The sequence below is a fragment of the Hippopotamus amphibius genome, chromosome 2 (assembly GCF_030028045.1).
Source record: "Hippopotamus amphibius kiboko isolate mHipAmp2 chromosome 2, mHipAmp2.hap2, whole genome shotgun sequence".
Lineage (NCBI taxonomy): Eukaryota > Metazoa > Chordata > Mammalia > Artiodactyla > Hippopotamidae > Hippopotamus > Hippopotamus amphibius.
The window spans coordinates 214,615,443-214,642,234 of NC_080187.1; the positions used below are offsets into that span (position 1 = coordinate 214,615,443).

The following is a 26,792-nucleotide window of genomic DNA, read 5'->3' on the forward strand; positions in this document are numbered from 1 at the left end:
GCCCTGTCCAGCTTCCTTCCTCTTCCACGTGAGAATGTGGCCCAGGAAAGGCCCAGTCTGCCCAGGATCATGAAAGGTGATGGTGGCCCCCGGCCTCGTCCCGGAGCCCAGAGCTCACTGGGGTCCCCCACACTCTCAGACTCCTGGCCTGAGCACCTGCTGCTGCCCCGGTCACCCTGGGAAGGCAGGGTGTGGGCGAGGAGAGAACCAGGCCGAGCCTGCTGCATGGGGCTGGCCCAGGAGAGCCCAAGGCAGACTGAAGGGGAGGGAGCGAGTCCATGGCTGGAGGCGATTCCAGCCCTGTGGGGTGTGCAAGCCAGCCAGAGCTGGGCTCGGATTCGGAGAGAGGAACCGTCTCCAGTCTGCCACATTCCCCTCCGCAGTAGTTACTGCTCAGGAAAATCTCCCAGTAAATCCCAAAAGGCCTGGGTCCCTGCTCAAGGGGCAGAAGAGAGGGGAACAAAGGGAAGGGAGAGAAGAATGTCTGGGGTCCTCTCTGCATCTCCCCACAGGGTGCCCCCCCCACCTCCATCCCTGGTCCTGTCCCACTTCTGTCCACCTTCCCCCTGAACAGCCTCTAGCTCCCCGCCCCGCCTCCCAACCCTGCTCAGGGGCCCCTTTTCACACATCCTTCAGGGTTCTAAAACCTATTCGCTTTATCTTGGAGGGAGCTCAAGAGTTTCCAAAGCACAAATCGCACCCCAGGCCTATCACTCCCCTGGGGTCTGAAAAGCCGAACTCTGGGACTAGCACACCGAAGGCTGCCCCAGGGTCCCTCCTCGCTCTCCAGCTGTCCCCTCTGCGCACGCACACCGACCCCTGCCCTGCCTCCTGGCTCCGCCCGGAATAAGGACCTCATCTCCACTCAGGCACCTCCCCTGCCCTCCAGCCTGCTGCCCACACACTTCCATCTCTACAGGTTTATCCCACGGGGTCTCCCTTGATCAGCTTTCCCTCCCAGAATGGGCCCCTTGAAGGCAGGGAGGCCAGAGGCTGTTTCTAGCATGGCCGGGCCTCCCAGGGGACGTGGTCAGGGGGTGGAGGCTGGGAAGGGGGAAAGGCCCACTCTGGAGGGGAGGACAGGTGGGCTAAGGAGCCGTGCAGGCTCTGGGCTCACCGCTCGGCAGGCAGAGAGCTGCTCAGGAGCTGCGGGTTTAGACCCCGCTCCTGCCTCCTGCTGACGGGGAGCCCCGCTGAGTGTGTCCTTGGCTCTGAGCCTCTCAGAGGAGGGCCAGTGAGAGTGTGTGATGCTCACAGCGGCAAGAGGTGCTGAGTCATGAACAGGAACCCCCCACCCTCACCCCCCACCAGAATCGCTTTGAAGACAAGGAGCAGGCACGGGTAAATAAATAGCTTGTTTATTAGTAATATGTCACATTATTAAAGTGCATTGAGAAGAGATGCAGGGGCCGAAGCTGGAAGGCCACCAGCCCCAGGCCCTGCCCCAGGCTGGCCAGACACAGCCGGAGAAGGGCCCAGCTCTCTGCGGAAATCCAGGGACAGGGCAGGGGGCAGGGCCGCCCGCCTGGAGAGCTTGGCCCAGGCTGTCCGACAGGAATTCACAGTTTAGCCTAAGTTATAACGTGTCCTGAGCTGAAGGTGGGAGGCTAGGAGCATGGAAGCACAGCCCCTGGGGAAGGGGGCTGAGGGGAGGGGAGGGGGCCCCCCGCCCCCCAACCCCCAATGCCAAGGGCAGAGTCCTAGAACCTCCCCCTGAGGACCTGGCTCCTCCTTCGAAATGTACGTGGTGAACCTAGGGCTCAGTTTCCTCCTTCATTCTCCCCTGTCTCCCTCATCCCACTCCTTCCCATAACCACCCCACACCTGGGGCTTGGACGACGTCCCCTTCAGGCTGGGCTCCCAGGGCAGAGCCAGCTCTTGCCACACGCGTCAAACCCGTGCCCATCCCTGGACTCTTACCCCGTTCCCGGGAGCCACAGACTGGGACCCCGCCGCCCATGACCCATCCCTTCCCCAGTCCCTCCCCCCCCCCCCCCCCCCAGCATGTAGTTTTGGTATTTCATACAGATGCAGTCAGAAGTAGCTACACATGAAATAAGCCTAACAGAAAAATAGAGCTTTTTCCGTCCTTCTGTCCGGAAAGCAACATCCTTCAATAAACATGCAAGGCAGCTGCCTAGTGAGACCCAGGGCTGGTGAGGGGGCCGCAGAGGGCAGCCCTAGGCCTGCAGGAACACTAGCCACCCCCAGCCACGGCAGGAGGGAGGATGAGGGGGCAATTTGGGCCTAGAGAGTCCGGAAGGACTCAGGCCTCGGCCCAAAGGTCCAGAGATGGGGTCCCAACGCTCGTTTTTAAACCCCACTCTCTGGCCCACGGGTTCTTAGGCCAAGAGCATCATTGCATTTCACCAGTTTGAGGAGGAGTTTTTGAAAAATAGTCTCCAAAAGATAAACGTCTCGGGTCATCAAGGCCCCAGCTTCACAGTCGGAGCCTTCATCCTCTGGCCCACACCACCCCTGCCCCACCGGGGCTCAGCAGCCGCCTGCGGCTGGCCATCTCCAGGCCTGGTGTCCCCCGTTGGGTTCTGTGGTCCCTCTGGAAAAAGTGGTGGGCGAGGAGCTCCTGGGCCCAGCCGGTTCTGAGTGTGAGACTTTTCTAGCGCCCTGGGGCTACAGAAGCCTGCAGCATGCCCAGCCCCAGGAGACCCTAATGGACCAGCAGGCCAAGAATAAGCGTAGGCAGGACAGCCAGCCAGAGGGAGGCAGCCAGGGTGCCGGCGCGGCCCAGCAGCTGTGAGGCTCTGGCGCCGTCCTCGCGCAGCAGCTCCCAGTGCTGAGCCTCACGGAGGTAGGAGCCCTCCTGGGCCTCACAGTAGTAGTGGCCGTACTGCAGGTCCGTGAGGTTCTCGATGAACAGGATGCAGTTGGGGCTCTGGTGGCCGGGCTCACAGCTCTGCTCCACGCTGTCCTCGTGGCGCCACGAGTAGGTGGCGTGGCGGGACTCCATGGGGCAGCTCAGGTAGTAGCGAGAGTTCTGGGCCAGGGACACCTTCTGCAGTGGGGCTTGTTCTGGGGCGGGATGGGGAGGTAGCCATGAGGAGGGGCTGAGGGCTCCCAGGGCAGGCTGTGTCCTCCCCCACCGACAGGCCTCCAAGGCCGAGGCTTCTACATGAACACGGAGAAACTAGCGCCCAGTCTCCTCCTTAACTCTCCCCTGCATCCCTCACCCCGCTGCCCTCACCACCACCCCCACACCAAGGGGGCCCCCTCCGCAGGACTGTCCCCCCCATTTGTCTGCAGCCCCCAGAACCAGACCAGGCCTCCCTCAGACAGGGCAATCGGGGCATAGCTGTACCACCCTCATCAGACTGGCCTCTGGGCAGGGCCAGATCAGGTACCTGGCTTCGGGTTGGGGCACCACTTGTCTGGCTCAGTTGGATTGATGGACTGCAGCACTGGCCTGGAGTTGGAAGGAAGAGAGAGGTAAGCAGATAGGAGGCCACAGGCCTGGCCCCTTCCCTGTCCTCATCCCCCACCCAGTATCAGCAGCAGTGCCCACCCAGAGGAAGGTCTGGCCAGAAGGGACACCTCCTCTAGCCCATCAGCCGCCACTTTCTCCTAGGGACAAGGGATCCCGGCCAACGTACTCTTGGGAGCTGTAGATGGAGACACAGCGGTCCTGGTTCCAGCCGCAGTAGGGATCTCGGGCCATGAGGCAGCCATGGCAGCCCCCATTATAGACCTCACACAGGTCCAGGGGCACCTGACTAACCTCCCACTGGGAGTTCACATACAGTTTACGCTGGAAGGAGAAAAGGACTGGGTCAGGTCAAGGCCCCCATCCCAACTGAGTTCTAAGCCCCCAAGCTGTGGTCCAGCTGCCTGGCAGACCCTGGGGCCCAGAGGCCCTGAAAAGGACATGCAAATCACACGCAAAGGACTCTGTCCTCACCTGGCCATCCCTGGACTGCCCCATAGGGCAGGGGTGGAGGTGGGGAGGCTCACCTGGTCAGCATCCAGTGACATGGCCTGGATAGTGGCCGGACGGTGGAAGGGCTGGATCTCCAAGATGTTGACGGGGATGTGTCCCGGCTCCTCTGACTCCACCACCTTGTGGATGGTGCCTTTGTCTGTGGGTAAGAGCAGAGAGTCAGCCGGTGAGAGTCCCATCACAGAGCCACGCAGCCTCCCTCTGGTCTGAGTGGACCAGGAAAGACATGGGTGGGCAGGGCTGGGAAGTCACGGCTCAGGCAAGGGTCATGGGACTGGGGTGGGATGGGGAGAGGACGGTGTGACTTGGGTGGGTCTTAAGAGCCCAAAGGCATCGCAGGAAGTTTCCAAGGCTGGGCCAGGGAGGCCATCCCAGGAGGCCCTGGACTCCCCAGGTTCGCAGGGGAGGTTGGAGCGTGAACAGAACCAGCAGTCCCAAGCACTGCCAAGCCTCCAGCCACCTGCATCAGCATTACTCCTCCACAGCCCTGGGAGGTGGGTATCATCGTCCTCACTTCGAAGATAAGGAAATGAGGCTCAGAAAGACTAAGCCACTTACTCAAGGTCACGCAGCTGCTGACTGGAACTCAGAGGGGTCAGCACCCTACCCCTCAACTTCTTCTATAAACCCCTCTCCTTCCTGGACTCTCTGGGATTTGTTGTCTTTAAAATAAACCTTTTATTCTGGAATCATTTCAGATTTACAGAAAAGTTACAAAGAGAGTACAGAGAGTTCCCGTACACCCTTCGCCCAGTTTCCCCTAACGTTACCATCTTATATAACTGTCATCTTTGTCTCAGCTGAGCAGTTGACACTGGTACATTATTATTAATTTGACTGCAGACTTTATTGGGATTTTACGGGTTTTTCCACGAATGTCCTTTGTCTGTTTCAGGATCCAAGCCAGGATTCCACGTTGCATGTAGTCTTAGGGGATTTTTAAAATTTTTATAAAACCTTAGATCGAAAAAGGGCCTTAGGTGCCACGTAGGGGATCCCAAGGTCACACACTAGGCTGCCTGCCTCAGAGGCCAGTGCTCTCTCCACTCACACATGTCGGCGACTAATGGGCATCCTGACCCCCGGGTCCTTCCGATCCTACCTCACCGGCTGTCCCAGTTTCTAGAACAGCCTACCTCCCTTTCCCTCCCTCCCAATTTCCCAGGGCATCACTTGCCCCAAAAAAGCAGTCAGATGACCAGATGACTGCCTGCCTAGGACATTTCCTCTGTGTGTCCATGGCACCCCACTGCAGGCTCTGGGAGGTGGCCCCTTGCTCCTTTGGCCTGACAAGCTCCCAGCCTTCAACTCCTCCACACAGCGTGCTGACAGCCTCCCGTAGCTTCTCCCAGCTGTGAGAGCCTCTCATTCTCTGCAGAGGGCTCAGAAAGTTCTGTTTCATATCTAGCCCCAATCTTCCTGCTGCAGACTCCAAAACGGTATCTCTCTGATGGCTCTCAGGGAGAACGGAGACCAATGCCCTCATCATTCAAGTGCACTTGGCTCCCAGGTCTGCAGAAAGGGAGCCCACAGCTCCCTCAGCCCAGGCCCAGCCTGCCTTGGTGTGGCTCCTGCTTGCAGGCCCACATCATGCGACCCCCTCCTGCACCCCAGTGCTCCTGGCTGGCCACAACAGCTAGGCCAGCTGCTGCTGGAGCACAGCAAGGACAGGGGCCAGTGGGTGGAGCCAGGATGAATGAAGGAGTACAGAGGTGGATCTTAGGACTCAGAGACAGGGCCTGTTAATGGGAAATTACTCTCCGCAAGACTCCCAGGAGCCAAAAAACCAATGAGGCCACCAGGACCCTGAGCAAACCCCAAGGTGAAGCAACAGCAGGAAGTTACACGGGTCGGTGTTAACAGCTGAGAGGAACGCCTGAGGCCTGGACTGTGTAACCCAGAGGTGCTAGGTCCCTGGGGGAGGCGCTGCCTTTCTGATGGCAGTGCCACCCAGTCTTAAGGAAGGCCTGCAGCACCGCCCCTCCCCCCCAAAACACTGATCTTCATCCCAGCTCCCAGAGCCATCTTTGCCCACAGCCTGGGGCCAGGAAGTTGCTATAAAGCCAGCACAGTGCTGGCTCCTCCACGGCCAGCGACTTTCCGGGATGCAGGCACCTCTTTCAGAACATTCCATTCAGCTTCCAGGGTCAGCCGGACCCAGCTTCCCAAGGGGAGCCCCTCTAAGGAAGAGAAGGTGCCCCCGCAGTCCTCTGCAAGAACTTGCAAAGGCTCTGCCATCTGGAAGTCCTTCCTCACATCTCACTAAACTCTTTGCATCCCACATCAAATGTTTCCTCTCGCCTGCATAATCCCAAAGACAGCAAAAGAGTCCAGTTTCCTCACTCTGCCTGGCAGAGGCCCACAGGACACAGGGGACCAGTTCCTTCCTCCTGACTTTCTACATCTTCTACTATCTTCAGGAGTCAGACAGCTGGACCAAAGCTATACCCAGCTTTGCGCAGACTCACCACATTTCTGCCTCTGGATCCTGGCACCTTCCAGCCTACGATGGCTTTCCCTCTCCCCTCTGCCCCGCCTCCTCCAGGAAGCTCTCACTGCCTGACTCTTCCACAGCCACACATACTAACTCCTGACAGCTCTTACTCACTCAATGCTTCCAACCAGATGTTAATCACATTATTCTTTACACCCATTTTTAGAAAGCAGAGCAGGGTGGGGGAGGTTGGTCCCGGCTAGTCCTTACCTGTGGTTAGGTAAAGCACGTGGAAGAGCTTCCCCTCGCTGGCGCGCATGCGGTGAACAACCACTTTCTGGTAGTGGCACTTCGAGTGGAACAGTGGTGCCTTCAGGGGCCCCATGGGCTCCACCCTCTGCACCACCTCAGGGTGACTGTCGGCCACCTGGAAGGTTTCTGTGGGTATTGGCTGCCGGTCTGGGAGACACTGGGCAAGGAGAACAGGTCCAGATCAGTGGGGTGGCTGGGAGATGGGGTCGGGGCCTGGGCCATGGAGGGTGTCAGGGCTCACCTTGCCAGGCCGTGGGTTGGGAAGGCCCGAGTGGTAGCCCTTGAGTGAGGAAGTGCGGAAGACCTTGTCAATGTCACCGAGGGAGTACACGCAGACGGCTGAGTAGTTCCTAGGGGACACAGAGACCACCTCAGCTGGAAACCCAGGACCCGCCCACGTCCACTCTCCCAGGCCAGCCCAGCACCAGACGGGGTACAGCTGCAGCCTTCCAACCATACTCCCCGGCCTTTGAGCTCCGTGAGGGCCGGGACTATCGTGGGGGTCAAGGTCAGTGCCTGATTCAATGGTATTACCAAATACCACTGAAGGAAGGAGGGAGGAAGGACAGGAAGAGGGAGGGAGGGAAGTTCAACCTAATTTGTTAATGTTGCAATGTGAAACCAAAACGTGTATTCTGTCACGGAATCACTGAATCCAGAGGCCCGCCCCCAGGCAGGAGAAACCCCAACATGTGTGTCCTTGGGATGCTGCTGCCCGAGGAGGCCAGACCTCCATCCCCTTCCCAGACCGCCGGGTCCATGCACGCAGGAGCCCCAGAGCAGGGTCTTGGTTTCCCTACCCTGCCCCCCACCTCTCCCCACACACCCACACTCTCCCCTGCCTTGTTTTCAATCAATGAGAGTGATTAAGAGGTGTGAATTATCCGGTGCACACAACGCCTGAGCGGCTGTGATAGCACCCAGCACCCCAAGAGGCCGCAGCAGCCTTTTCCCAGGGCCCAGCACCCACCCTAAGTGCACAGCTGGTGGACACACAGGCACAGGTGCAGCCATGAGCACGCGTACAACACATGCGTGCACACCCACGTGTACAGACTCACAAACACACCCGCAAACGCACCTCCCCGAGCGCTGTGCGTCCGCCCGCCCGGGCCCAGCAGCAGCCTGTCCCTTGAGCCTGGAGTCCCTGCCCTAGCCACATCAGCCATCCCCTCGGCAGGGCCCAAACCCTCTGATCCCCACTGGACACTTAACTAATGGCGGCCCCAGCCCCAGGACGAGGGCCACTCACCAGGGGTTGGAGAAAACGCCATAGACCTTAGTGTCCCTCCACTGGCCATTAGGGTCCGGGAGCAGGAAGACATCCTGCAGCCTGTTGAAGTTCTTGTTGGTGGTGGCGTCACTGCACACCAGCATGGCTTTCAGGAAGGTGTTCCACTTGGAGACCGACAGTGAACTCTCGCCACCTTGGTCCCCCTGGAAGGGTGGAGGGAAGAGGAGGCCCCTCAGTGCCTGCCTGGGCTGCCCCACAGACCCAGGGAACCTGCTGTTGGGAATGCCAGCACCCAGGCTTCTGAGGAGAAAGAGAAGCCCTGAAAGGGGGCGGGACCTGCCAGGGGACGAGGCTGAGGCGCTCCATGACTCAGGCTGGCTTCTTGGGCCAGGCTCCAGGCGGCAGGCCTGGCTGCCCCAGGGTCCAGGGCCCCGCAGGGTGCAGCTGCCAGGTCCCCAACCAATCACACCGGCACAGCCGCACATCTGCCCACTCTCACACATTCACGCTCACACACGCGACACAGACGTGCACAGCCCAGCACCTTCACACAGGTGAAACACACACATCAACGCACTCTCCTTCACAGTCTCCACAAACACACACATTTGCACACCATCACACATGCAAGCAAGCCCAACCATCTTCACCCACTCACAGGTGCAGGGACCCTCTGTGCACGCACGCTTCCTTCCACAATCCCACACAGACACACTCACACGTTTGCACACAGACACTCACACACTCGCCCGCTCCCGTTCAGGCACAGACACACACTCTCGCCCGCTCAGTGCTCGCTCACCCTGCACAGCTGGGCCACTCGGGACACGTTGAGAGGGGCCTCGGGATTCTTGTCAGGGTTGTCCTCTCGAAAGAAGTAGTAGATCTTGTCATCGTAGCCCTGGTCTTGGTGCACGATGGTGGCCTTGATGAATTGCGGGTCTGCCAGGGACAGAAGTGAATGGCTGTGAGGCAGGGAGCCTCTCAGAGGACCCACCCTAACCCTGCCCACCCCCCAAGTCTGCGCACACAAACCCGGGTCAAATCACACCTGGAATAAACTTCAGAACATCACGTCCAACACCCCAAGGGGCTGAGACTGCACCCCAACCCCACATCTGTTTTGCCCTCTGCTACAAAGATGTCATTGGCCCAGGAGCAATGACTTCATGCCTAGGGACTTGGGGAGTTCCCTGGGGGCCCCTATGTCATTTCTGCCTAATTGGCAGAGCCCTAATGAGCAGGGAGGGGGTACTGCCCCCACGTGAGCTCAGCAGAGGGATATGCTATGGTTCCCGGGGACCCCACACTGGGTCTGGGGCTTCCTCTGATTTGTTCCCAGGGGGTGTTGGGACCATCCTGCCTTCACATCTTTGTCTCCGCTGTTCCCCTGCTCCCTGCCAGGCCAACCTCCTCGGGTCTATCTTCACAGGGCTGTACCAAGCTCCTGCTTTCCCGGCTGGCCTGTGGCCCCAGCGGCCCCCAGGCAGCCTCCCCAGAAACGTGAGGATCCCACCTACACCCCTGAGCATTCACACGCCCTCATCCAGCCCAGCCCAGCCCAGCCCAGCCGCAGCCTGACTCACTTTGCATCACAGTGTCGCTGGTGTACAGTTCACTCTCACCCCTGATACGGCGGAACCGAGGGATCTTCCCGTTGTATTCCTGCTTCCGGATGGTGGAGTACACCTCATTCCCTGGGCACAGTGGGAGGGGCATGGGTGAGGGCACACAGCTCCTGGGCCACCAGGCACAGAGCTGACCACCCGCCCCCAGCCCAGGGCAGCAGCCCTCCGGGAGCCCTCCTGCTCCAGCCATAGCCCTACCGTCAAACAGAACCAGGGAGTTCTCATCCGGGCTGAAGGGGGCATAGCCTCTCCTCTCACCAAGCAACCCTGCCGTGTTATTCACCTGGGGGAGACCAAAGGGGTCAGACTGTCATGTGAGCCCATGGTCACTGCCTCCCATGGGTGCCAGCTGCCCAGCCAAGGTCCCCATCCTCCCAGGAACTCTGTACAAGGCGAGGCCAGCTTCCAAGTCCCCCCACCTTCTCCCCACCGCGGGGGGGCAGAAGCCCACCCAGACAAGGTGAGCTGACCAGGCACACAGGGAGGGGCCTTCTCACCAGGCTCCAGCAGCTGGGGCGCCGGGCATTGGTGCCGCAGACCAGCAGCCCCTCACCCTGCTTCTCCAGCAGCGTGATGTAGTTCTCGCAGTCCTGCCCAGGAGAAGAGGAAGGAGAGAGGTTGGTTGGTGGCCCTGGCAGGCCTAACACCAGGCCCCTCAGTCTTGGGGAAGAAGGCATCAGAAGTCTGAGTACAGGAGGCAGCCTCTAAGGAGAGCCCGGAGCGGGGGCCGCTGACTCCAACCCCTCCAAGAACAGGAGAAGGGCCTCAGGGAAGGAGTGTCTCCCCTCAGACTGGGAACCCTAGGGCAGGGCTGCTTCTCTCCTCCCAGACTGGGGCTCCCATAACAGGGCCATGCCTCCTTCCTCAGACGTTCCGGAATTTCTCCAAGGGGCTCAGCTTCCCCTCTGCACTCCCTGTCCCCTACTCACCTGTTTGTCCCGGCAGGACCCCTTCGTGGCGCCAATGTTCACCTGGGGGGGACAGGGGGAGCATTAGTCCACTCTGCCAGGGGTGAGATGCCCCCATAAGCGCTTTCCACGCATCCTCAGGAGAGACTCATTTGACAGATGAGCAACAAGGGCTCTGAGAGGGGGAGTGATGTACCCAAAATCACACAGGCTGCTCAGCCTGATATCTGGAGCCAGAGTCCAGAGGTCACAGGCCAGCCCGGGGATCTCAGGAGACAGGGGCCACGGGGTTCTGGAGCCCAGCTTCCTGCCAGGCCTCCCCAATCCGCACTACCCATCCAGCGAGGCATGTTAGCTCCGCGCTTCTCTCCACACCGCCCCAACACCCACGCTGATCAGGACCACCTTCAGGGAGCCTCCCCCAGGGACCATTTATGGGATATAATAGGGGATTGACCCGTTCTAGAAGAAATGCCAGCTCCCCCGGATCCCACGAGGCGCCTCACCAAGGCCAGAGGGGAGATAGGAAGAGGATGAAGGGGAAAGAGAAGAGGGGGCCAGGAGAGGGGTCCAGGCTCACCGTGCGCACGGAGGCATTCTTGCCCTTGGAGAAGTCGAAAACGTAGACCTTGTTGCGTCCACCCACCCATACGGAGGAGGTACCCGGCTCGTGGAAAAGCACCGTGTGCGGCTCAGCCAGGCCAAAGTCCACATGGTCCTGCCCTGCACGGCCTGAGGAAGAGACAATTGGCAGACACGTTAAGGCTGGATCCTGGGCTGGAAGATCCTGGCCTGCCCCCCGCCCACACCAGCATCCACCGAGCAACTAGTGCTTGGAGCTGGCTAGGGCGGTGCCTGGACTCAGAGCCATGAGAGGGAGAAGAGAGGGGTCCTCTGGAGGGGTCCAGCAACCAGTTGTCCTCACCCCAAAGCCATGGCCCCCACGCTACAATATGTGTGACATCAGAGTGGAGGCAGAATTTAGGGACCCCTGGAAAGAAGAGACCACCCCACGCACACACCCTGCTCTTCCTAAGGGGCTGGGCTTGGGCAGGAGGGACCAGGGCATCCAACTCTGCTCCGAGGCTCTCTGCTGCCTAGGACAGGGCAAGCAGCCACCTCCGCCCCCTGCAGGTAGCAAGGCCTCTAAGAACTCCACATACAGTTCAGGTTCTCAGGAATCACTTTGCTCAGAACCCTGTCCCCTCCTTCAGGAAGCCCTCTCTGACCCTTGCCAGCCCACCCCATTCCTTAGTGAGGAGGTCAGTATAGATCAGAGCTGGAAAGGAATCTTAATGTCCACTCTCTTCCATTTTACGGATGGAAAAACAAAGGTCCAGAGAGAGGCAGCTCAAGGTCACGTGGTGAGTAGCAGGCCAGGAACCAGAGCTCCTGACCCCAAGATGGACTCTGTGCTCTGGTCCACCCTGGCCTGGTTTCACAGAGACGCCAGCTCACCCCCGCAGGGAAAGATCAGCCCCCGCTCCCTAGCAATTCTGGGACAGGGGGCCCTTCACAGAGCACAGCCTGGGCCTTTAAGTAGAAGGGCTGACCGGGACAATTTTGCCCAAAAAAGAAACTGTCTGCAGCCACTGCCTCCGGGGAGAAGATGTCTCATCTCCGGTGACATTGCTGAGGTTGTCCTGGTTGCAGGGCTAAATTACAGGAACGGGGCAGCCTGTGGCTGTGCCCCCAGCAATCAGCCATGGCTAGCATCCTCCCACCTCTGGCCAGACTGGGTCCTCAGCCTGACCACTGTTTACTCAGCTGCAGCAAACGCAGCAGCAGCCAGCTTAGCAGTGACATCCAAGCAGGACAACCTCCAGCCCAGAGAAAACAGAACTGCCACGTCCTTGAGTTTGCCCCCAATTCCCCTTGGTGCCATCTGAGCCATTCCCACCGAGTCTGCATTCAGCAGGGACAAAGAGCACCACCCACCATGTGCCCCACCAACCTCCATTCCCTTTCCTTAAGATACATCCCTGAATGGTCAAGTCAGGGATGTATCTTAATAGCCCCTGGAAGTGGGCTATACTTACTCTCCACCTCAGCTGTGGCCCGGCTCACTGTACAGAGGCAGAAACTGAGGGTTTTGGGGGACTCTCTAGCCCAAGGTCACGCTAGGAGCAGGAGAGACTCGTCCAGACTGAGTATTGGTTCTCAGGTGCATTCAGGGAGATGCCAGCACCGCGGGCCACAGAGAAGTGCTGAGTTCACTGCCCTCGGGTTCACCTGGCTCTCCTCGGGTGCTCCGCAAGTAGCCTGACAGGTCAGGATGTCAGGCCTCCCTGCATCCCAAAGCTGCACAAGGCAGACGCTGAGAGCCCACTTCCTGCCAGGTGGTGGGGATGTGGTGCTGACCAAGGCTCGGGCAGGGCTGGCAGGTCTCAGGCCCCAGGCTGCCCCTCCCCACCGCCTGGGATACACTTAGAGTGCTGGGATCAGACACAAGGCCTTCCTGACTCAGCTCCATGGCTCCAGCTCCCGTTTCACCCGCAGCCTGAGCAGCAGCCACGGTCCCCACAGCCCAGGCCATAATCTAGACAGTGTGTAGCCCTAGCCCCTCACCTACTCCCCCAGACAGCCAGGCGGCTGGGAAACGCTGTATGTCTGTGTCTAAGGATGTCGGGCTGGGACCTAAGATCTGAAGCCCTCCAGGGGCCAAAGGGGAGGAACCCCAAGGCTCAGGTCATGCTGGCCACCTCCAGACAATCACCTTAGCTCACATCAAGGCCACAACTCCAGGCCTCAGAGGAGGGGCCTGCACAGCCAATGCATAGCTCTGGTGGTGGAGAAGGAGCATGTGAAGGGGCCCCAAGGGAGCCCTTGTCTGGGGTCACTGGGCCATCAAAGTGAGGAGATGCAGTCCTGCCCTGGGGAGTCTAGTCTGATGGGAGAGACACAGCCTGGCCCTGCAGAGCAAGGTCTGAGGGGGAGCCCCGGCCCTACCCTGGAATCCAGCTGGGGGGTGAAACAGCCTCGCCAAAGCAAGCTGCCTTCCTGATCAAGCAAAACTGTGTGGGTACAGATCTCAGGGCTGCTCGTGAATTATTGCCGGGAACACAAAGGGAGGATGAGGGCTGCCTGCTGCTGGATGCAGCGTGGGGGGCTGCCAGGCCAGGACAGTCCCGCACAGATCTGCAAGCTTGAGCGCTGGTCCCCTCACGTCTTGGCTGTGGCTGCCAGGGTCAGGAGTTGGAGGGAGGCAGGGACTGCTCACCTCATTTTGCAGAAGAACAAACGGGAGTCCAGGAGCATTGCCTCCCTTGACCCTGAGGCGCCTGCCCCTCCCCACTCTGCGCCTGGGGATGTGTATGGGGGAGATGGCACCAGCTCGGCCCCAGGACGAGGCCTTGGCCCGCGCTCTACCCCAGCCCCAGCCCGGCTCCCGCACTGCCCGAGGCCCTCAAAGGGCCTGATTGTGCCGGGGAAGTGTCTGAGCGGCAGCAGCTCGATGAATACATGAAAGGAAGCTTTGTTCAGGTCACAGGAGCGGGGGCTGGGGGCTCAGGGGCAGGAGGGCTGCCTGGAAGTGAAGGCAGCACCAAGCCTTTGCGGCCAGGATCTGCGGCCCCTTGGCACCAAGAGGGGAGTGAGTGGCATTCAAGGCTCTACCCACGCAGGGGCTGAGCGAGGCCAGGGGCTGCTCCCAAAGAGGCCCGGCCAAGGGAGCAAGTGCCGCATCCCTCAATGCGTCTTTCTGCTTCCTCGGGAATCCAAGAGGATGGGGAAGGCAGACCAGCGCTAGATGGGTCAGAAACAGGCAGGAAGAGAACTCCAGGCAGTGGAAACAGCCTGAGCAAAGGTGGGGAAGCTGATCGTATGGCGGGTATACAGACCTAATGAGACAAGAATCAGGAAGGTGGGCTGAAGCGCCAAGTGTGATGGGAGAAAGGGCCTGCAGCGGCCCAAGGATACACCCACCCACTGCCCGTCCGTCTCCCGAGCTGCCCTCTCCTACCTATGCGCAGGGCCAGGATCCAGAAAGCCTCCTCTCCTCCAGCATGCCCCCCCGCCCAGGTCCCCCTGCCTGACCAGCTCCCTCTGCTTCCCATCCTGGATGTCTAAAAGGAGCACCGTCTGGCACCGTGTCTCCCCCCCTCACTCCTCGGCCTGACGCATTAGTGGCTGACTAAGTGGTAGCTAAAAGCTCCCAGAATAACCAGGGGCTCAGGCAGGGGAGGGGGCTAGGGACACACACGGTGGGCATGGCCCCAGAGGAGGGCCAGGCACAAGCTCCCCCCCACCGCCACGTGATTCTGCGCCAATGCTGGCTCCTCCTGGACCAAGAAAGGACACACGCAGGCTGCCCGGTACCCGGCTAGACTCCACGGCCCCCTGAGCCCCCACCTTCCTCACAGTGGCAGGACCAACAAGGCCCAGCCCCAGCCCAGCCAGAAATTAGGGTAAACAAGATGGCTGGGTACGAGGGGCAGTCCTCCCCCATCCCAGGCCCCCAGCCAGGCCATCCACGGGGCTCTGATCCTGCTGGAACGAATCAGACCTTCCTCTTGTGGCCTCCACCCTCTCAGCACAATCCCAGTAACTGACTGGCTGGGACAAATGTGAACCTCTGCGGAGTGGGTTTTCCTAAAGCAGGGCTGCCTGGTGGGGTGTCTCCTCCGCATCCACTCCGGGTGCTGTCACCCTCTGGTCCCCGCCGTCCCCATATCCTCATTGCCTGTGAAAGAGGGCTGCTTGGGGGGAGGGGGGAGCAGTGGCTAGAATGGGGGGCAGTGGCCTTATCTGCGAAGCAAGCAGCAAGGGACGGGCCCCACAGTCTGGGCTGGGCAGGGACAGCCTTCCAAGCTGACCCACTGACCTGACGGGCCTTGAATGCTAACCTCAAGGAGCCCTTTGAGAGCAGGCATTGAGGCAGGCTCTGAGAATGGCAGGAATGCGGTGCCCAGCGGGGCGTGCCTGAGTCAGGCAGCCAGGGAGGCCTGGGCACGGGGCAGGAGCCAGGCCCACCTCGGACTGCAGGCGCAACCTCATTAGGCCGGAGCCTCCTCCCACAGTCGTGCCCCACCCAGATCATCAGGCTCACCTCACACCCTCACCGGAGGAAGAAGAGGGAAGGCCTGCGTCGGGCCCAGGAATCAGCCTGCAGCCTGGCCACCCTTTGGAATGCCGCAGGTCACGGTGGAAGGTAAGGGAATAGTCACTGAGCTGAGGGGTCACGGAGGCTGGAGAGACTGTGCCACTGGCCCAAGGCACAGAACAAGGGAGACAGGGGAGTCCCTTGATGGCCCCAGGGGTTAGGATTCCGGGCTTTCACTGCCGTGGCCCGGGTTCAATCCCTGCTCGGGGAACTAAGATCCTGCAACCACGCAGCGCAGCCAAAAAAAGAACAAGGGAGGCAGAAGCAGGGCCAGGCGGCAGCTCCGGGTTTCTGGCGCTTATCACCCGGCCCCCGCCCAGGACCACAGCCCAGCCTTCCTTGAGAGCCTCTTGATCTTCAAAAAGCCATACATCACTTTCTCTCTACTTGCCTGTATCATCTCCTGCTCTCTACCCGACGCTCCCTCGTCCACCAGGGGATACGTGATTAACCTGATAACTGAAGGGAAATCACCCACCCACCAAGCTTCCAGGTAGGACTCTGATCTCCAGGTGCCTTTAGCAATCAAAGCCTTAGACTCAAAGGAATGACTAAGTGTGGAACTCTGTGTGTGTCAGATTGGTGGACAGAAACATTTCCACTGGAAGGCAAGGGGGGTCAAAGGAACAAATGTTTCATCGATGCTGCCTCTCTCAGTGTGGCCGGGGATGAGGGCACGAGAAGCCGTGCCTCATACCCAGAAGCCCAGTTTCCAGGGTGGCGTGGGCCCATGCTAAGGAAGGGTTGTGGCTGCTCTTGGGGTGTGGCGACACTCAGCGGGGCAAGGCTCCAGACAGGGGCAGAACCAGAGTGCGGGGGCAGGTGGTGGCCCCTGAGGCGGTACTTCGCTCCCGGGGGCGTGGGAGGTGCGCTTCTCTTCATCAGCCGTGGGAACAGTGAGTTGCGTGCGGGGCCAAGGAGGAGCGTCTTCCCGCCCACCAAGGTCAGACGCAGGTGGGGGGTGAGCATATCTTCACATGTGGGCTCAGCCCTGGTTCTAGAAAGCTTTGTGCTCCCTTTGGCAGCCAAGTGGCTGGTTGGCTGTGACGGTGACCAGGAGCTGGGCCTTCCTGAGTTTGGCCTCCCCCTCTGTGGATTGGAGGGGCTGGTACTTGCTAAGGTCTAGGTTTTGTGACCCACCATGACTCTTGGAACAAAATAATCAGGGTTAAGTTTGGGAGTGTTTGGGGAAAGTGTGGGGTTGTGAGTACTGGCTAAGTCTGAGACGGTTTTCCGGAGGTGGAGGCAGCAGAAGAAACCATAGCCTCCTCTGCTTCCACCAACTTGCTCACCAAATCCCCCAACCACCCTGCAAAGAAGGCAGAAGAGCATCTGCATGCCCATTTTATAGACAGGAAAACTAAGGGCCTTCCTTGCCAGCAAGGGCTTTGAGTTCTCTGCACTGGGCCGCTGGACTCCAAGGACCAGCAGGCTGGGCTGGTGGGGAGACCAGCTGGGGCAAAGCTTGGGGGTAAGGAGCGTGAAGAGTAAACCGAGAGTGTACGGGGGGCGAGGCTGAGCTGAGACAGATTCAGGGGCTCAGGGAGGGAAGGTTGGCACAGAGGTCCAGCAGGAGCGGAGAGGAAGCTCCAAGCCCAGGGAAGGCAGGAAGCCACGTCCTGTCCGGATTCCACCCATCCTTCAGCTCAGCAGGTTCCAAAAGCCCCTGAGCGAGGCTGAAGTCAGCTGGTGGCTCCTTCAAAGGAGAGGATGGCCAGAGGTACAGGGCCTGCCCTTGGGCCCAGAGCCAGGGCAGGGGTTGGGGAGCGGGCCAAGGATCGCTGGACCACCCTGAGTGGAAGGAGGCAGGCAGGACAGGAAAACTGTTGAGAAACAGAAGGTTCCTTAGCTCAGCCTTAGCCTGGGCCAGTGGGAAGAGGAGGGCTCAGAGAGCAAGGGCAGCCAGCCTGCACAGGCAGTCAGGGAGAAATGAGAGAAGCCGAAGGAGAAGGAGGGTGCTGACAACGGTATCTCCACCCCCACCCCACCTAACTGTCCCGTAGCATTTACTATGTGCCAGGCACTAGCCTAAGTGAGTGTCAGGTGTATTAACGCATTCTATCATCACTCAGCTCTTATAAGGTGGCTTCTCTTATGATGCCTCTTTTACAGATGAGGGCAGCTAGACAGAGAGTTGCGTAACTTGCCCAAGATCACACAGCTAAGTGGTGGTGCGGAGGTTGACACGCAGGCAGTCTGACTCCGGAATCTGTGTTTATAACACTGTTCTCCATAGGTGAGGAAGCCTCTCTCCCATACAAATAAAGAGACTGAGGCCCAGAGAGGGTGGAGGCTGGTCAGAAGCTGCTTGGCCAATAAATGCCTGACCTTCCTCCATGATGCCCTAAAGAGAGTGTGCGGAAGTAAGCGTGGGTGTGCAGGCCGGAGGCAAGGCGGGGACTAGGGGTCTGGGGGTGTAATGCAGTACTGTGTGCTGACCAGCTTATAAGTATCCCATGATCTCGGCCCAGCACAGAAGTGCCGTGCAGTCTGGGGCGGGCTGTAGTGAAGGGAGGATGTGCTCGGAGACCCTTCTTTACTATGTGACCAGTCAGGTTCCCACCCAACCTGCACTGGCAAAAAAACCCCCAAAAAACAGTTGCTTCTACCCGCCTTGGCTCCTCAGCTCAAGAACTCACCAAGGCTCCCAAATGCAGGGCCCAATTCCTCTACCTGGCAGTCAGGGTCCACCTGTCTGTTCATCTCTGCCATGGCTGCGTCCCGCTTCCACCCCTCTGCTTGTGCTTTCCCTTCCCCTAATCACCCTTTCCCCTTCTCGCTATGCACGAGTTCTTAACTGTCCTTGAAGATCTAGCCTCAGTCCTTCTGGCTTCAGGAAGTGCTCCAGTCTGCTCCAGTCCTCACAGCTTCATCCTCCCTCTGACCTTGTGCTATACACCATCTGGCACACACTCTCTTCTCTCAGATCACACTGTTTGGAATTTCACCTGGACTGCGGGGTCCTGAGGGTGAAGACCAGCCCTCTTCCTATTCCATGGTCCCCGGGCCAAGCAAAGGCCAGGACTGGGCAAGCAGGGGCAGTTTAGGGCATAAGGAGGAGCAGAACTGGGGTAGGCCAAACCCTAACGTCAGACGCGGAGACACCTTACAACAGGTTCCCGGGCCACTGACATGGTGCTGAGCTTACCACAGTGACCTTCCTCCCTCACTAGGCCGGCCCAGAGCCCCAGGCCCAGAAGACAAAGAACACAAGCAGCAATCTTTGCCACATTCTGCCCCACCCCACGTCCCTGCCCCTCTCTCTAGCCTGGTTCTTCCCCCTCCCCCAGGAAGTCTTCCCGGGTTGCACCACTCCACACTGATCCTTCCTGCTCTCACTTCCTGTCACAGTCCTTGGCTGCTCAAGGCTCCTAACCTCCCCAGGTGCCCTGCTAGTCACAGGCAGCAGGCCCACCTCCCCAGGCACCAGCATGCCCTCGCCCCCCCTGCCCCCAGGGCAAACCCAGGGCTTCTCCTCTTCCCTCCCCCAGAGGAGCTGAACACAGACCTAGGCACAGGGCAGGGACTGGCTGCCCTCCACCATGAGGGCTGCCCGCAGGGGTGGTGGCCCGAGCCCCAGCCCCTGATTGGAAAGAAGGGGGCGCGAGAGGCACAGCAGTAACAGCCTAATCCCAGGCTGCCATGACGGTTAAACCCGGATTAGCCCGCGCCGTGACTCAGATCAACCTGCCCCCGAGACCTGAGGCCCAGCTGCCCTAAGGAAAAGACCAGAAGAGTGTGCGGAGCTGGCCCAAATCTAAGGTCCTGAAGGGAGGACGGTCATGGCTGCTGGGGCTCCTGGGAGCAGACAGTACTGAGGCAGGGCGAGCCTGGGCTCAGCTGAACTGGCTGAGGAGGAAATGGGCTCAGGGGGCCATAAGCCTGGGGACAGAGCATGAAGACAGACAGACAAGTGGAGGGAGGCCAAGAGCTGAGGCCAGGGGCAGGCTCCGGCAGAAGATGTAGCCCTGGTCCCAGCTCTGCCTGTCTCACTGGGTGACGCTGGGCCAGCCCCTGTCATCGCTGGCCTCAGTTTCCCCATCTGTGGGGTGTGTGGTTGGCCCAACTATCTCTGACATTTGTTTTCTGACATCAGGCTGGGTGAGTTAGAGTCATCCGAGAAGTTTCCTTGGAGGAAGTGAGCTAGAACTGGCAGAAAGGAAGAGGACGGTGAGTTGCGTGCGTGGAGGGATGACCAGGAGGGCAAGGACCAGCAGGGCAATGGCCTTGAGGCAGGAAAGCATGGGCAGCTGGGGAATGGTGAGGGAAGACCCGTAGGAGATCAGGTGGCCTGTGTGCTCCAGGTGGAATACTTAGCACAGTGACCCAGAGGGATGCAGGGGCCTCAAGGAGGCCAGGGCACGGTCCTGAAGACACAGCAGGGCCCAGGCCAAGGTGCGGGTGGGGGTGGAACAAAGGCTTGGAGACTGGCTCGACCATGGGGGGCAAAAAAGGGATGGAGCAAACGGTCCCTCATGGCCTGGGCTGCCTAGGGAAGGGAGAAGCCCATGTTCTCTGATGGGGGCTCCAAACAGGGGGCCACAGTCCCTGCCCCAGGAGGACCCTTTCCTCCCCATCCCCCACCCTGACCCTGAGAGAGAGGAAGTTTCCGGGCAGACAGGCCTTGCCAAAAAAGGAAAACCAAGAAAAGGGGAAGCTTTCTGGAGCCAGAGCTGTCAGCAGAGCAGGGCAAGCACCATCGGTCTCTTGTGACACAGTTCGACGGCCCCACAGTGGCTGAAATGGGACCGGGGGTGGAGGATAGGAAGTCAGCTGGGGCCTGAGCTGTCAGCTCAAAGGCCACCCACTCCTACCACTGCCCCCTGCAGGCCGCTGGGCCCCACCCCCTAGGCTGAGCATTAGGGGCCCTGGCCTGGCCCCCCTCAAAGAAGTGTGTCCAGCTCTCCCTGCTTTTCCCAAGTGCCCAGCCAGGGTAGTGATCCACCCCTGCTAAGGAGGTGAAGGTCCCTGGAAGGGGAAGCTGGGCATCTGCCATCTGCCTCTCCTGCACTGGCAGGGCCTGGCTGATGCTGGGGGAGCTCCTGTGGTCAGGAGTCCGGTGGAAAGCCCTGGTGTCCCTGGACCCAGCCCCAGCTTCCCATCAGGGAGCTGTGACACTGGGGAGGTCTTCCCTGCCTGCCATAGTCCTTCCTTCCTACTCCTGGGCTGGCTATGGAAGGATCAGGTGGCCTAGCTCAGATATCCCCTCCTGCAAGAAGCCCTCCTGGAGCCCCCAGACCCAAGCTGACTTAATGTCTCCCTCTTGGGGACCCCCACACAGCTCCTTTCCTCTCCTTGGTCCTAGTAGCAAGTTCTGGGGTCTGACATCCTGTCACACCAGGGTACTTCCTCCTGTTCCTCCCCTCCCCAAGCTGGCTCCTCTTCCTTTTGCCATCCTGACTTATCACCTCTTCCAGGAAGCCTTCTCTGATTGTGCAGACTGGGTTAGGTACCTCCTCGACCCCCACAGCTGCCCTCTGTTACAGGCCCTGACATGTTTCATTGTAAGCGCAAGCTGACCTGCCTGCCTGTCTCCGCATCTACACAGAGAAGCCTACGAACTCATCTAGTTTCTCATTCCTGGTTCCCCAAACCCAGGACCAGCACAAGGTCAGCCCCAGCAAATGATAAAGGTCAAAAATGAATGCTGAATTACTACACCTGCCCCTGAGGTCCCAAACCAGATAAGCCACTTCCTGCAGCTGATCATCAGCCTTCAGTTTATAAGAGAAAAAGAGAGTAAAGAACACGAAACTGAAGGATCTTCCCCGACTGCCCAGGTTTCAATTTCTCCTCACTGCTAGGGTTCGAATAGACCACTACAGCTTCCACACACCCCAGAGAGGCAAGGGATTAGTGCTTGGATAAGTATAAGCTCCTCCCTACACCTGCTTTGGAAATTTGAGGAAACGGACACTCCGGAAAAGGCAAGCATTTGCCCAGAGTCACACAGAAAATCAGCAGAGCTGGATCCAGAACCAGACTTCCAACTTTCCATCTCTTTCTCCCACACCATGGTCATCCTGGGCCTGTGCCAGCATCTACCCTACCCCAGCCTGCTTTCAGAATCTTCACTATTCAGGACAGAGGGGCCACAGAGCTTGGCAGGAAACTCCTGATGACATCACCAAGCATCTCTCCCATCTCTCCTAGCTTAGAAAACCCCCTCCTCCTGGGAATTGCCCCCGCCACCTGCCCTGTTCTGCAGGGGGAGTTCACCTTGAAGGTGATGAATACATCTAATTTCCCAAGGGGGCAAGGATTTCCACTGGAAATGGTGATGCTTGGGGAGCCCCAGCTGTGACCTCATCCCCTAGAGGAGATGACAACAACCCCTTGCCCTGGGGACCGGGCCCCATAATGGCTCCCCCAGCAGCCACCAAGTCAACAATAACATCCTGTTGTTTAATTGAACAAAGGAGAGGGCAGAACCAGCAGGATACGTGGAGACTGGGCTCTGTTTCCCCGCTGTGGACAAGCTGGTTCGCCTCTGACCTTGGAGGTCAGGGCCTTCCTGGGCTTCTCCATCTCCTCCAATCAGAAATGGAATGGGAGAGGGGTACACAGCTCACACACTCATGCCAACCTCCTGCCTTCACTTGCAAACCACTCCTCTCCAGTCCCTGCTGCAGGGAGGTCAGGCCCACAAAGTCACATCCTTGACTGGCCCATGTGTCAGTGAGAGCCCTGGGAGGACAACCTCCAGAGTCCTGGCAAGCTCTGAGGGTCAGAGGCAGGTACAGAGCTCAAGGACACCTGGCGGGTCAGTACTAGCACAACCTCTCTCTGTCCAGAGCTGCTCTGGGCCAGGCCTTCACAGGCTAGAGAGGCATCAACCTCCCTGACAAGAACAGGCTGGGACCCTCCCAGAACTCCCTTATCTAATCTTCCCCTAGAACGCAGAGGTCCAAGTGGCAGAAAATAAATGACAGAGAAGATCCTTCCATACCCATTCCAGTCCCTACACCTGTCCTGTCTTATAACTAAAACCCCAGTCTAGGCCTCGTGGAGAAGCAGCTCCAGAACCACCATTATCCTTGATCTAGTCATTCCTGGAGGCCACCATCCCCATCCCTTCAACCCCCTGGTATATAGGGACCTAGGCCTACAGCAAGGTTGGGAAGGTCCTCCTCTCACCCTACTCCTGGGTTTGCCCTGCCCAAGCCCATTCCTGTCCGACTGCCATGTGTCACTCCACAGGAAATAGGAGGCAGCTGTCAGCTAGACATACCATTACCAGCTGGTGGTCCTGGGGGACAGGTGGATGGCAGGGTCTGTCTGGCCAGTGGGGTTCTTGGCACTGGTGAAGAAGACCACAGACTGCCCTTGGACAAGACAGGCGAGGGGTTGGCAGACCCCAGTGGGGGTCAATAGTGCTTTACCAAGCAGAGGGCATAGCCAGTGTGGCTGCAATAGTGAACTGTGTGCAGAGGAGAGAGCACTTTGGAAAGTGGGTAAGAGGACAGAAAGTAGTTTTAAATAGCCTCAGGGTGGGGACTAAGTGCCCGAGATGGGGAGCCAGCATTAAGCGCTAAGAGGTGGGTGTGCATTAAGTGTGTGTATAGAATGATATCTCAGGAAGATGGGGGATGAGGACAAGCAGAGCCAAATGCAAGGGGTTTGGGCGCAGGGGGAGATTCCAGAACACTCAGATGTGGCTATTCATCTGCTTCAGAGTGCACAAATGCCATGCTGTCCAAGACAGCTAAGGGGACTGAAGCAAGGCAAAGATTCTGGGAAGGAAGAGGAAGCCCAAGCTGGACCTAGTGTGACTGAGGGTCCACCATGAGTAGATGTCCACCATGAGTAGATGGCCAGAGGTCCAGATGCCCTGCTCCACTTCCACCAGAAATAGCTCTGGCTGGGTAGCACAGCTGGCCCCCAGAGTACCCTCTTCATGGCCAAAAGACTGCCTAAATCTTTCTCCACTTCCTAACCCAGAACAAGCACTGCTCCTGTGCCAGACCAGAGCTGCCTGTCTGCACTGTGAGCTCACACAGTGCAGAGTGACCTTGGGCAAGTCACATTCCACTGCAGCCGCAGTTCGGACCACTCGTTTTTTGAATGGGTTGTTTTGTTTTTTTTTTTTTTTCTTTTCTCCTCTCTCTGCTAAGAATACCTGCCCCAGATAATGCTCAGCCTCCGGCAATCCCTGCAAACCGCCTCAGGCATCAAAGGGCTCCGTGAGGGGCCAGACTCACCCATCCCCCCAACCCCCACTGCCAGTCCACCACCACCACAGGGGGTCCGCGGCACCGTTACATTTGGGGAAAGAGCCCAATCGGCCTGGGGGAGGGAAAGCAGGTGTACGCATTGCAGGGGAGGGGAGCTCAGTCCCTCGCGGCAGAAAAACCTCAAAATCCACCCAGCTGGCTTTCTGCCCCATCCTACAGTGGTCTACACTGAGGCGCCCCTGGGGGAGCCTCTGGTCCCCCAAGTTCACATAACCACCAGGGCCTAAAAGCTGCACCCCCTTCCCAGATCCTCTGCCTGGGAGTCCCAATGGCCGCGCCCCACCCAACGGGCACTGCCCCCCACGCTGGCGCCCATTCCTGGTGACAACTGCCACGTGCGGACAAGGGGGGAGCGGCCGGTCCCGGCACTGCAGAGGCAGCGCCCGGGTGCCTGAAGCCTCTGCACCGCACCGCGTCCCGGCTCACCACTGGGCGCCCACCCCTCTACCCGGCCCGCGCTCTGGGCCGGGGCGGGGGCGGGGGCAGGCAGCGGGGTCTTTGTTCCCGCAGCCGGAGCGCAGCGGCGGCGGCAAAGGGTCCGCGCCCCCCTTGCCGGCCCAGCCTGCACCCCGCACGGCAGCGGAGCCCGCAGCTCAGGAAGAGAGGAGCTGGGTGGGGGTCCCGGCGGGAGAAAGGATCCCGCATGGAAGCCCCGCCGCTGGAGGACCGGGCGCGCCTCGGGGCCGAGAGAGGGGCCCTCTCCCTCCCGCTGCGCCCGGGCGCTGCGGCTCCAGGCTGCGGGCAGACTTGGAGTGACTTAGCCGGGGCTCCGGACCCCGCCGCTCGCTCGCCGCAGCGTTACAGCCGGCTCCGGTGTGGCAGCGCGCACATTCACACTCACCCTGACCCACACGCTGCCCGCGCGGACAGCCCAGGACCCGCAGAGCCGCGCGCACGCACTCCCGCCGGGTGCCGCACACTCCGCACCCGCCCCGCGCGGCACTGGATCCCGCGCCCCGCCGCTCGCGCGGCGCCACCTACCTTTCCAGACAGCGGAGATGCGGGGTGCGTTCCTCGGGTGGCCCTGGGAGGCGGCGGGCGTCCAGAGCAGCAGCAGCAGCAGCAGCAGCAGCAGCCGCAGCGGGAGCCCGGACCGGGCCAGCGGACTGGGAACGCGGGCGCGCGGGGCGCCGAGGGCGGCGCATCCTGGCGGAGGCGGTGTCATCCCGCGGCCCGGGAGCGACGGCGGAGAGCAGCAGAGACTGAGCCAGCGCCCGACCGCAAGCTGACTGAAACACGGGAGGCGGAGTCAAACGCCTGACCCCACCCCGCCCCTCCCCCGCCCCTCGCAGCCTTTCTCGCTTCCCGCTACGCTAGGGGGGAGGCAGTGACCGCCACCAGGGGAACATTCCCCAGCTCTTCCCCGGCAACTCCACGGGGAGAACCCAGGTGGGCGGGCAGCAAGACAGACTTGGGGTCTTCTGTGATCGGCTCCAGGTCCTGTCCCCTCTCGGGGCCTTAGATTCACTCCCCCCACCCCATAAAGGGATTGGCCTAGAAGTCAGGGAGGACCTCTCCCGAGGGCACAGACAACCTCGCTAATGGTCAGCTAAGTGTTTGGACCCTGAAGGCTGTGGTTCTCAGAGGACGGGCTGGCCTGAGTGCACACAGGTCCTCTGAGCCTATAAGCAGGAGCAAGGTGATTTCCCTAAGGAGAGGGGCGGGGTTCCGGCAGAGGGTCAGTAGTCTGTGGGGAGGACTCAGAGCCCCATCCTTGCTCTGCTGTGAGAACGCGGAATTTTCATCTTGGCCTGGCTCCCTCCCCTCCCTTCTCCTCCCCTCCCCAGCCAGCAGCCTTCTGGGCTGCCTCCCCCCCAGCCAGCTGGTGTATGCTCAGAAAATCCAAACTCATTTCCATGTGAGTGGAGGGGGATATAATTAAGAAGGCCCCTTCCCCAAGTAGAAAGAGAGGGGAACATCCTGCATGCCCGGAACTCACTGTTGGTGAGGCAGAATCAGACCAGCTTTAAGGGATCTCTGCCCAGAAGATGCATAGGGCTCAGCTGTGCAGGCAACCTGATGACCCAGTGGTGACCCCCTGCAGGGGTCCCTCTGCAGTCATGTGAACAGCCCAGGCAGCTCAGCCATCAGCTCATCTTTTCAGAGCCACAGGTCTGCCCTTTGTAAAGGAGTCTCTTCTCCCACAAGCTGGAGAGGGGCCAGACCCTCCACCTCCACTTTGGCCAAAGGTAACCATGGATGGAAAATCCACTTATCCAGTGCTTACTGGATGTCTAGCCCCAGGTGGATTGCATGGAGAGAAGATAGGTTGAGGAGGAAGTAGCAGAGGTGCACTGGGGCCTCCAGGACCCACACACCTAGCTGGACTTGATTCACACACTGCAGACACCACCAAAGACAGGGAACAGGCTGCCCTGGCCCCAGCCCCAATTCCAACCCTCTGCCCAGCTCCACAGCCAAGAAAAGGTTATCACCAGGAAGTTCTGCCTTACCATTCCATATTTTCTTTCCAGCTATCCCTCCTTCTTCCCTAAATGCTCCCAAGATACCCCAACAGGCCAAAAAGTGAAATCAAGATATCTCCAGAGATAGTACAGGACTAGGTTCCCAGCCTGCCAGGTAGGGCCAACAGCTTCATGACACCCAGAGAAACACTGCCCCAAAGAGAGGGAGGCTGTTGAATAGCCCCTCCCCAGTCCTATATCCAAGCCTGTGGCCCTGAAGCCAGGAGCATATCCTGGCCCAGGCTGGCCTCCAAGACTGACACTCTCATTTCCAACCCAGGGCCTCATCTGCTGAACTGTATGACCCCCAATGTCTGCCCTCTCTGCAAAGGTAAGCAAATTAAGAAATCGCCTGCCCTGCCTTTAAGAACTGAGACTTCAGAACTGGTAACACTGCCCACGTGCACAGCAACTCACAGCACACAACCCACTTCCACCTACATTCTCCCGACCAGTCCTACATTTCTCTCCCTTAGTGAGGGAGAGAACACAACCCTATGTTAGACAAGGAAACTGAGGCATGG

General features: G+C 59.5%; 1 protein-coding gene across 1 annotated transcript; it reads right to left on the reverse strand.

The window, feature by feature from the left end:
* Positions 1-2,008: 2,008 nt before the first annotated feature.
* Positions 2,009-25,002, reverse strand: SEMA7A (semaphorin 7A (John Milton Hagen blood group)). Its single transcript, XM_057724951.1, has 14 exons — positions 24,785-25,002; positions 11,049-11,200; positions 10,490-10,531; positions 10,058-10,150; positions 9,759-9,843; positions 9,519-9,629; positions 8,735-8,874; positions 7,951-8,135; positions 6,940-7,048; positions 6,657-6,855; positions 3,967-4,091; positions 3,609-3,763; positions 3,360-3,421; positions 2,009-3,030 (listed from the first exon to the last, which is right to left on the reverse strand). Exons 1-14 carry the CDS (start codon positions 24,966-24,968, stop codon positions 2,669-2,671), a joined length of 2,004 nt encoding a protein of 667 aa, XP_057580934.1. The 5' UTR covers positions 24,969-25,002; the 3' UTR covers positions 2,009-2,668.
* Between the last annotated feature and the right edge of the window lie 1,790 nt (positions 25,003-26,792).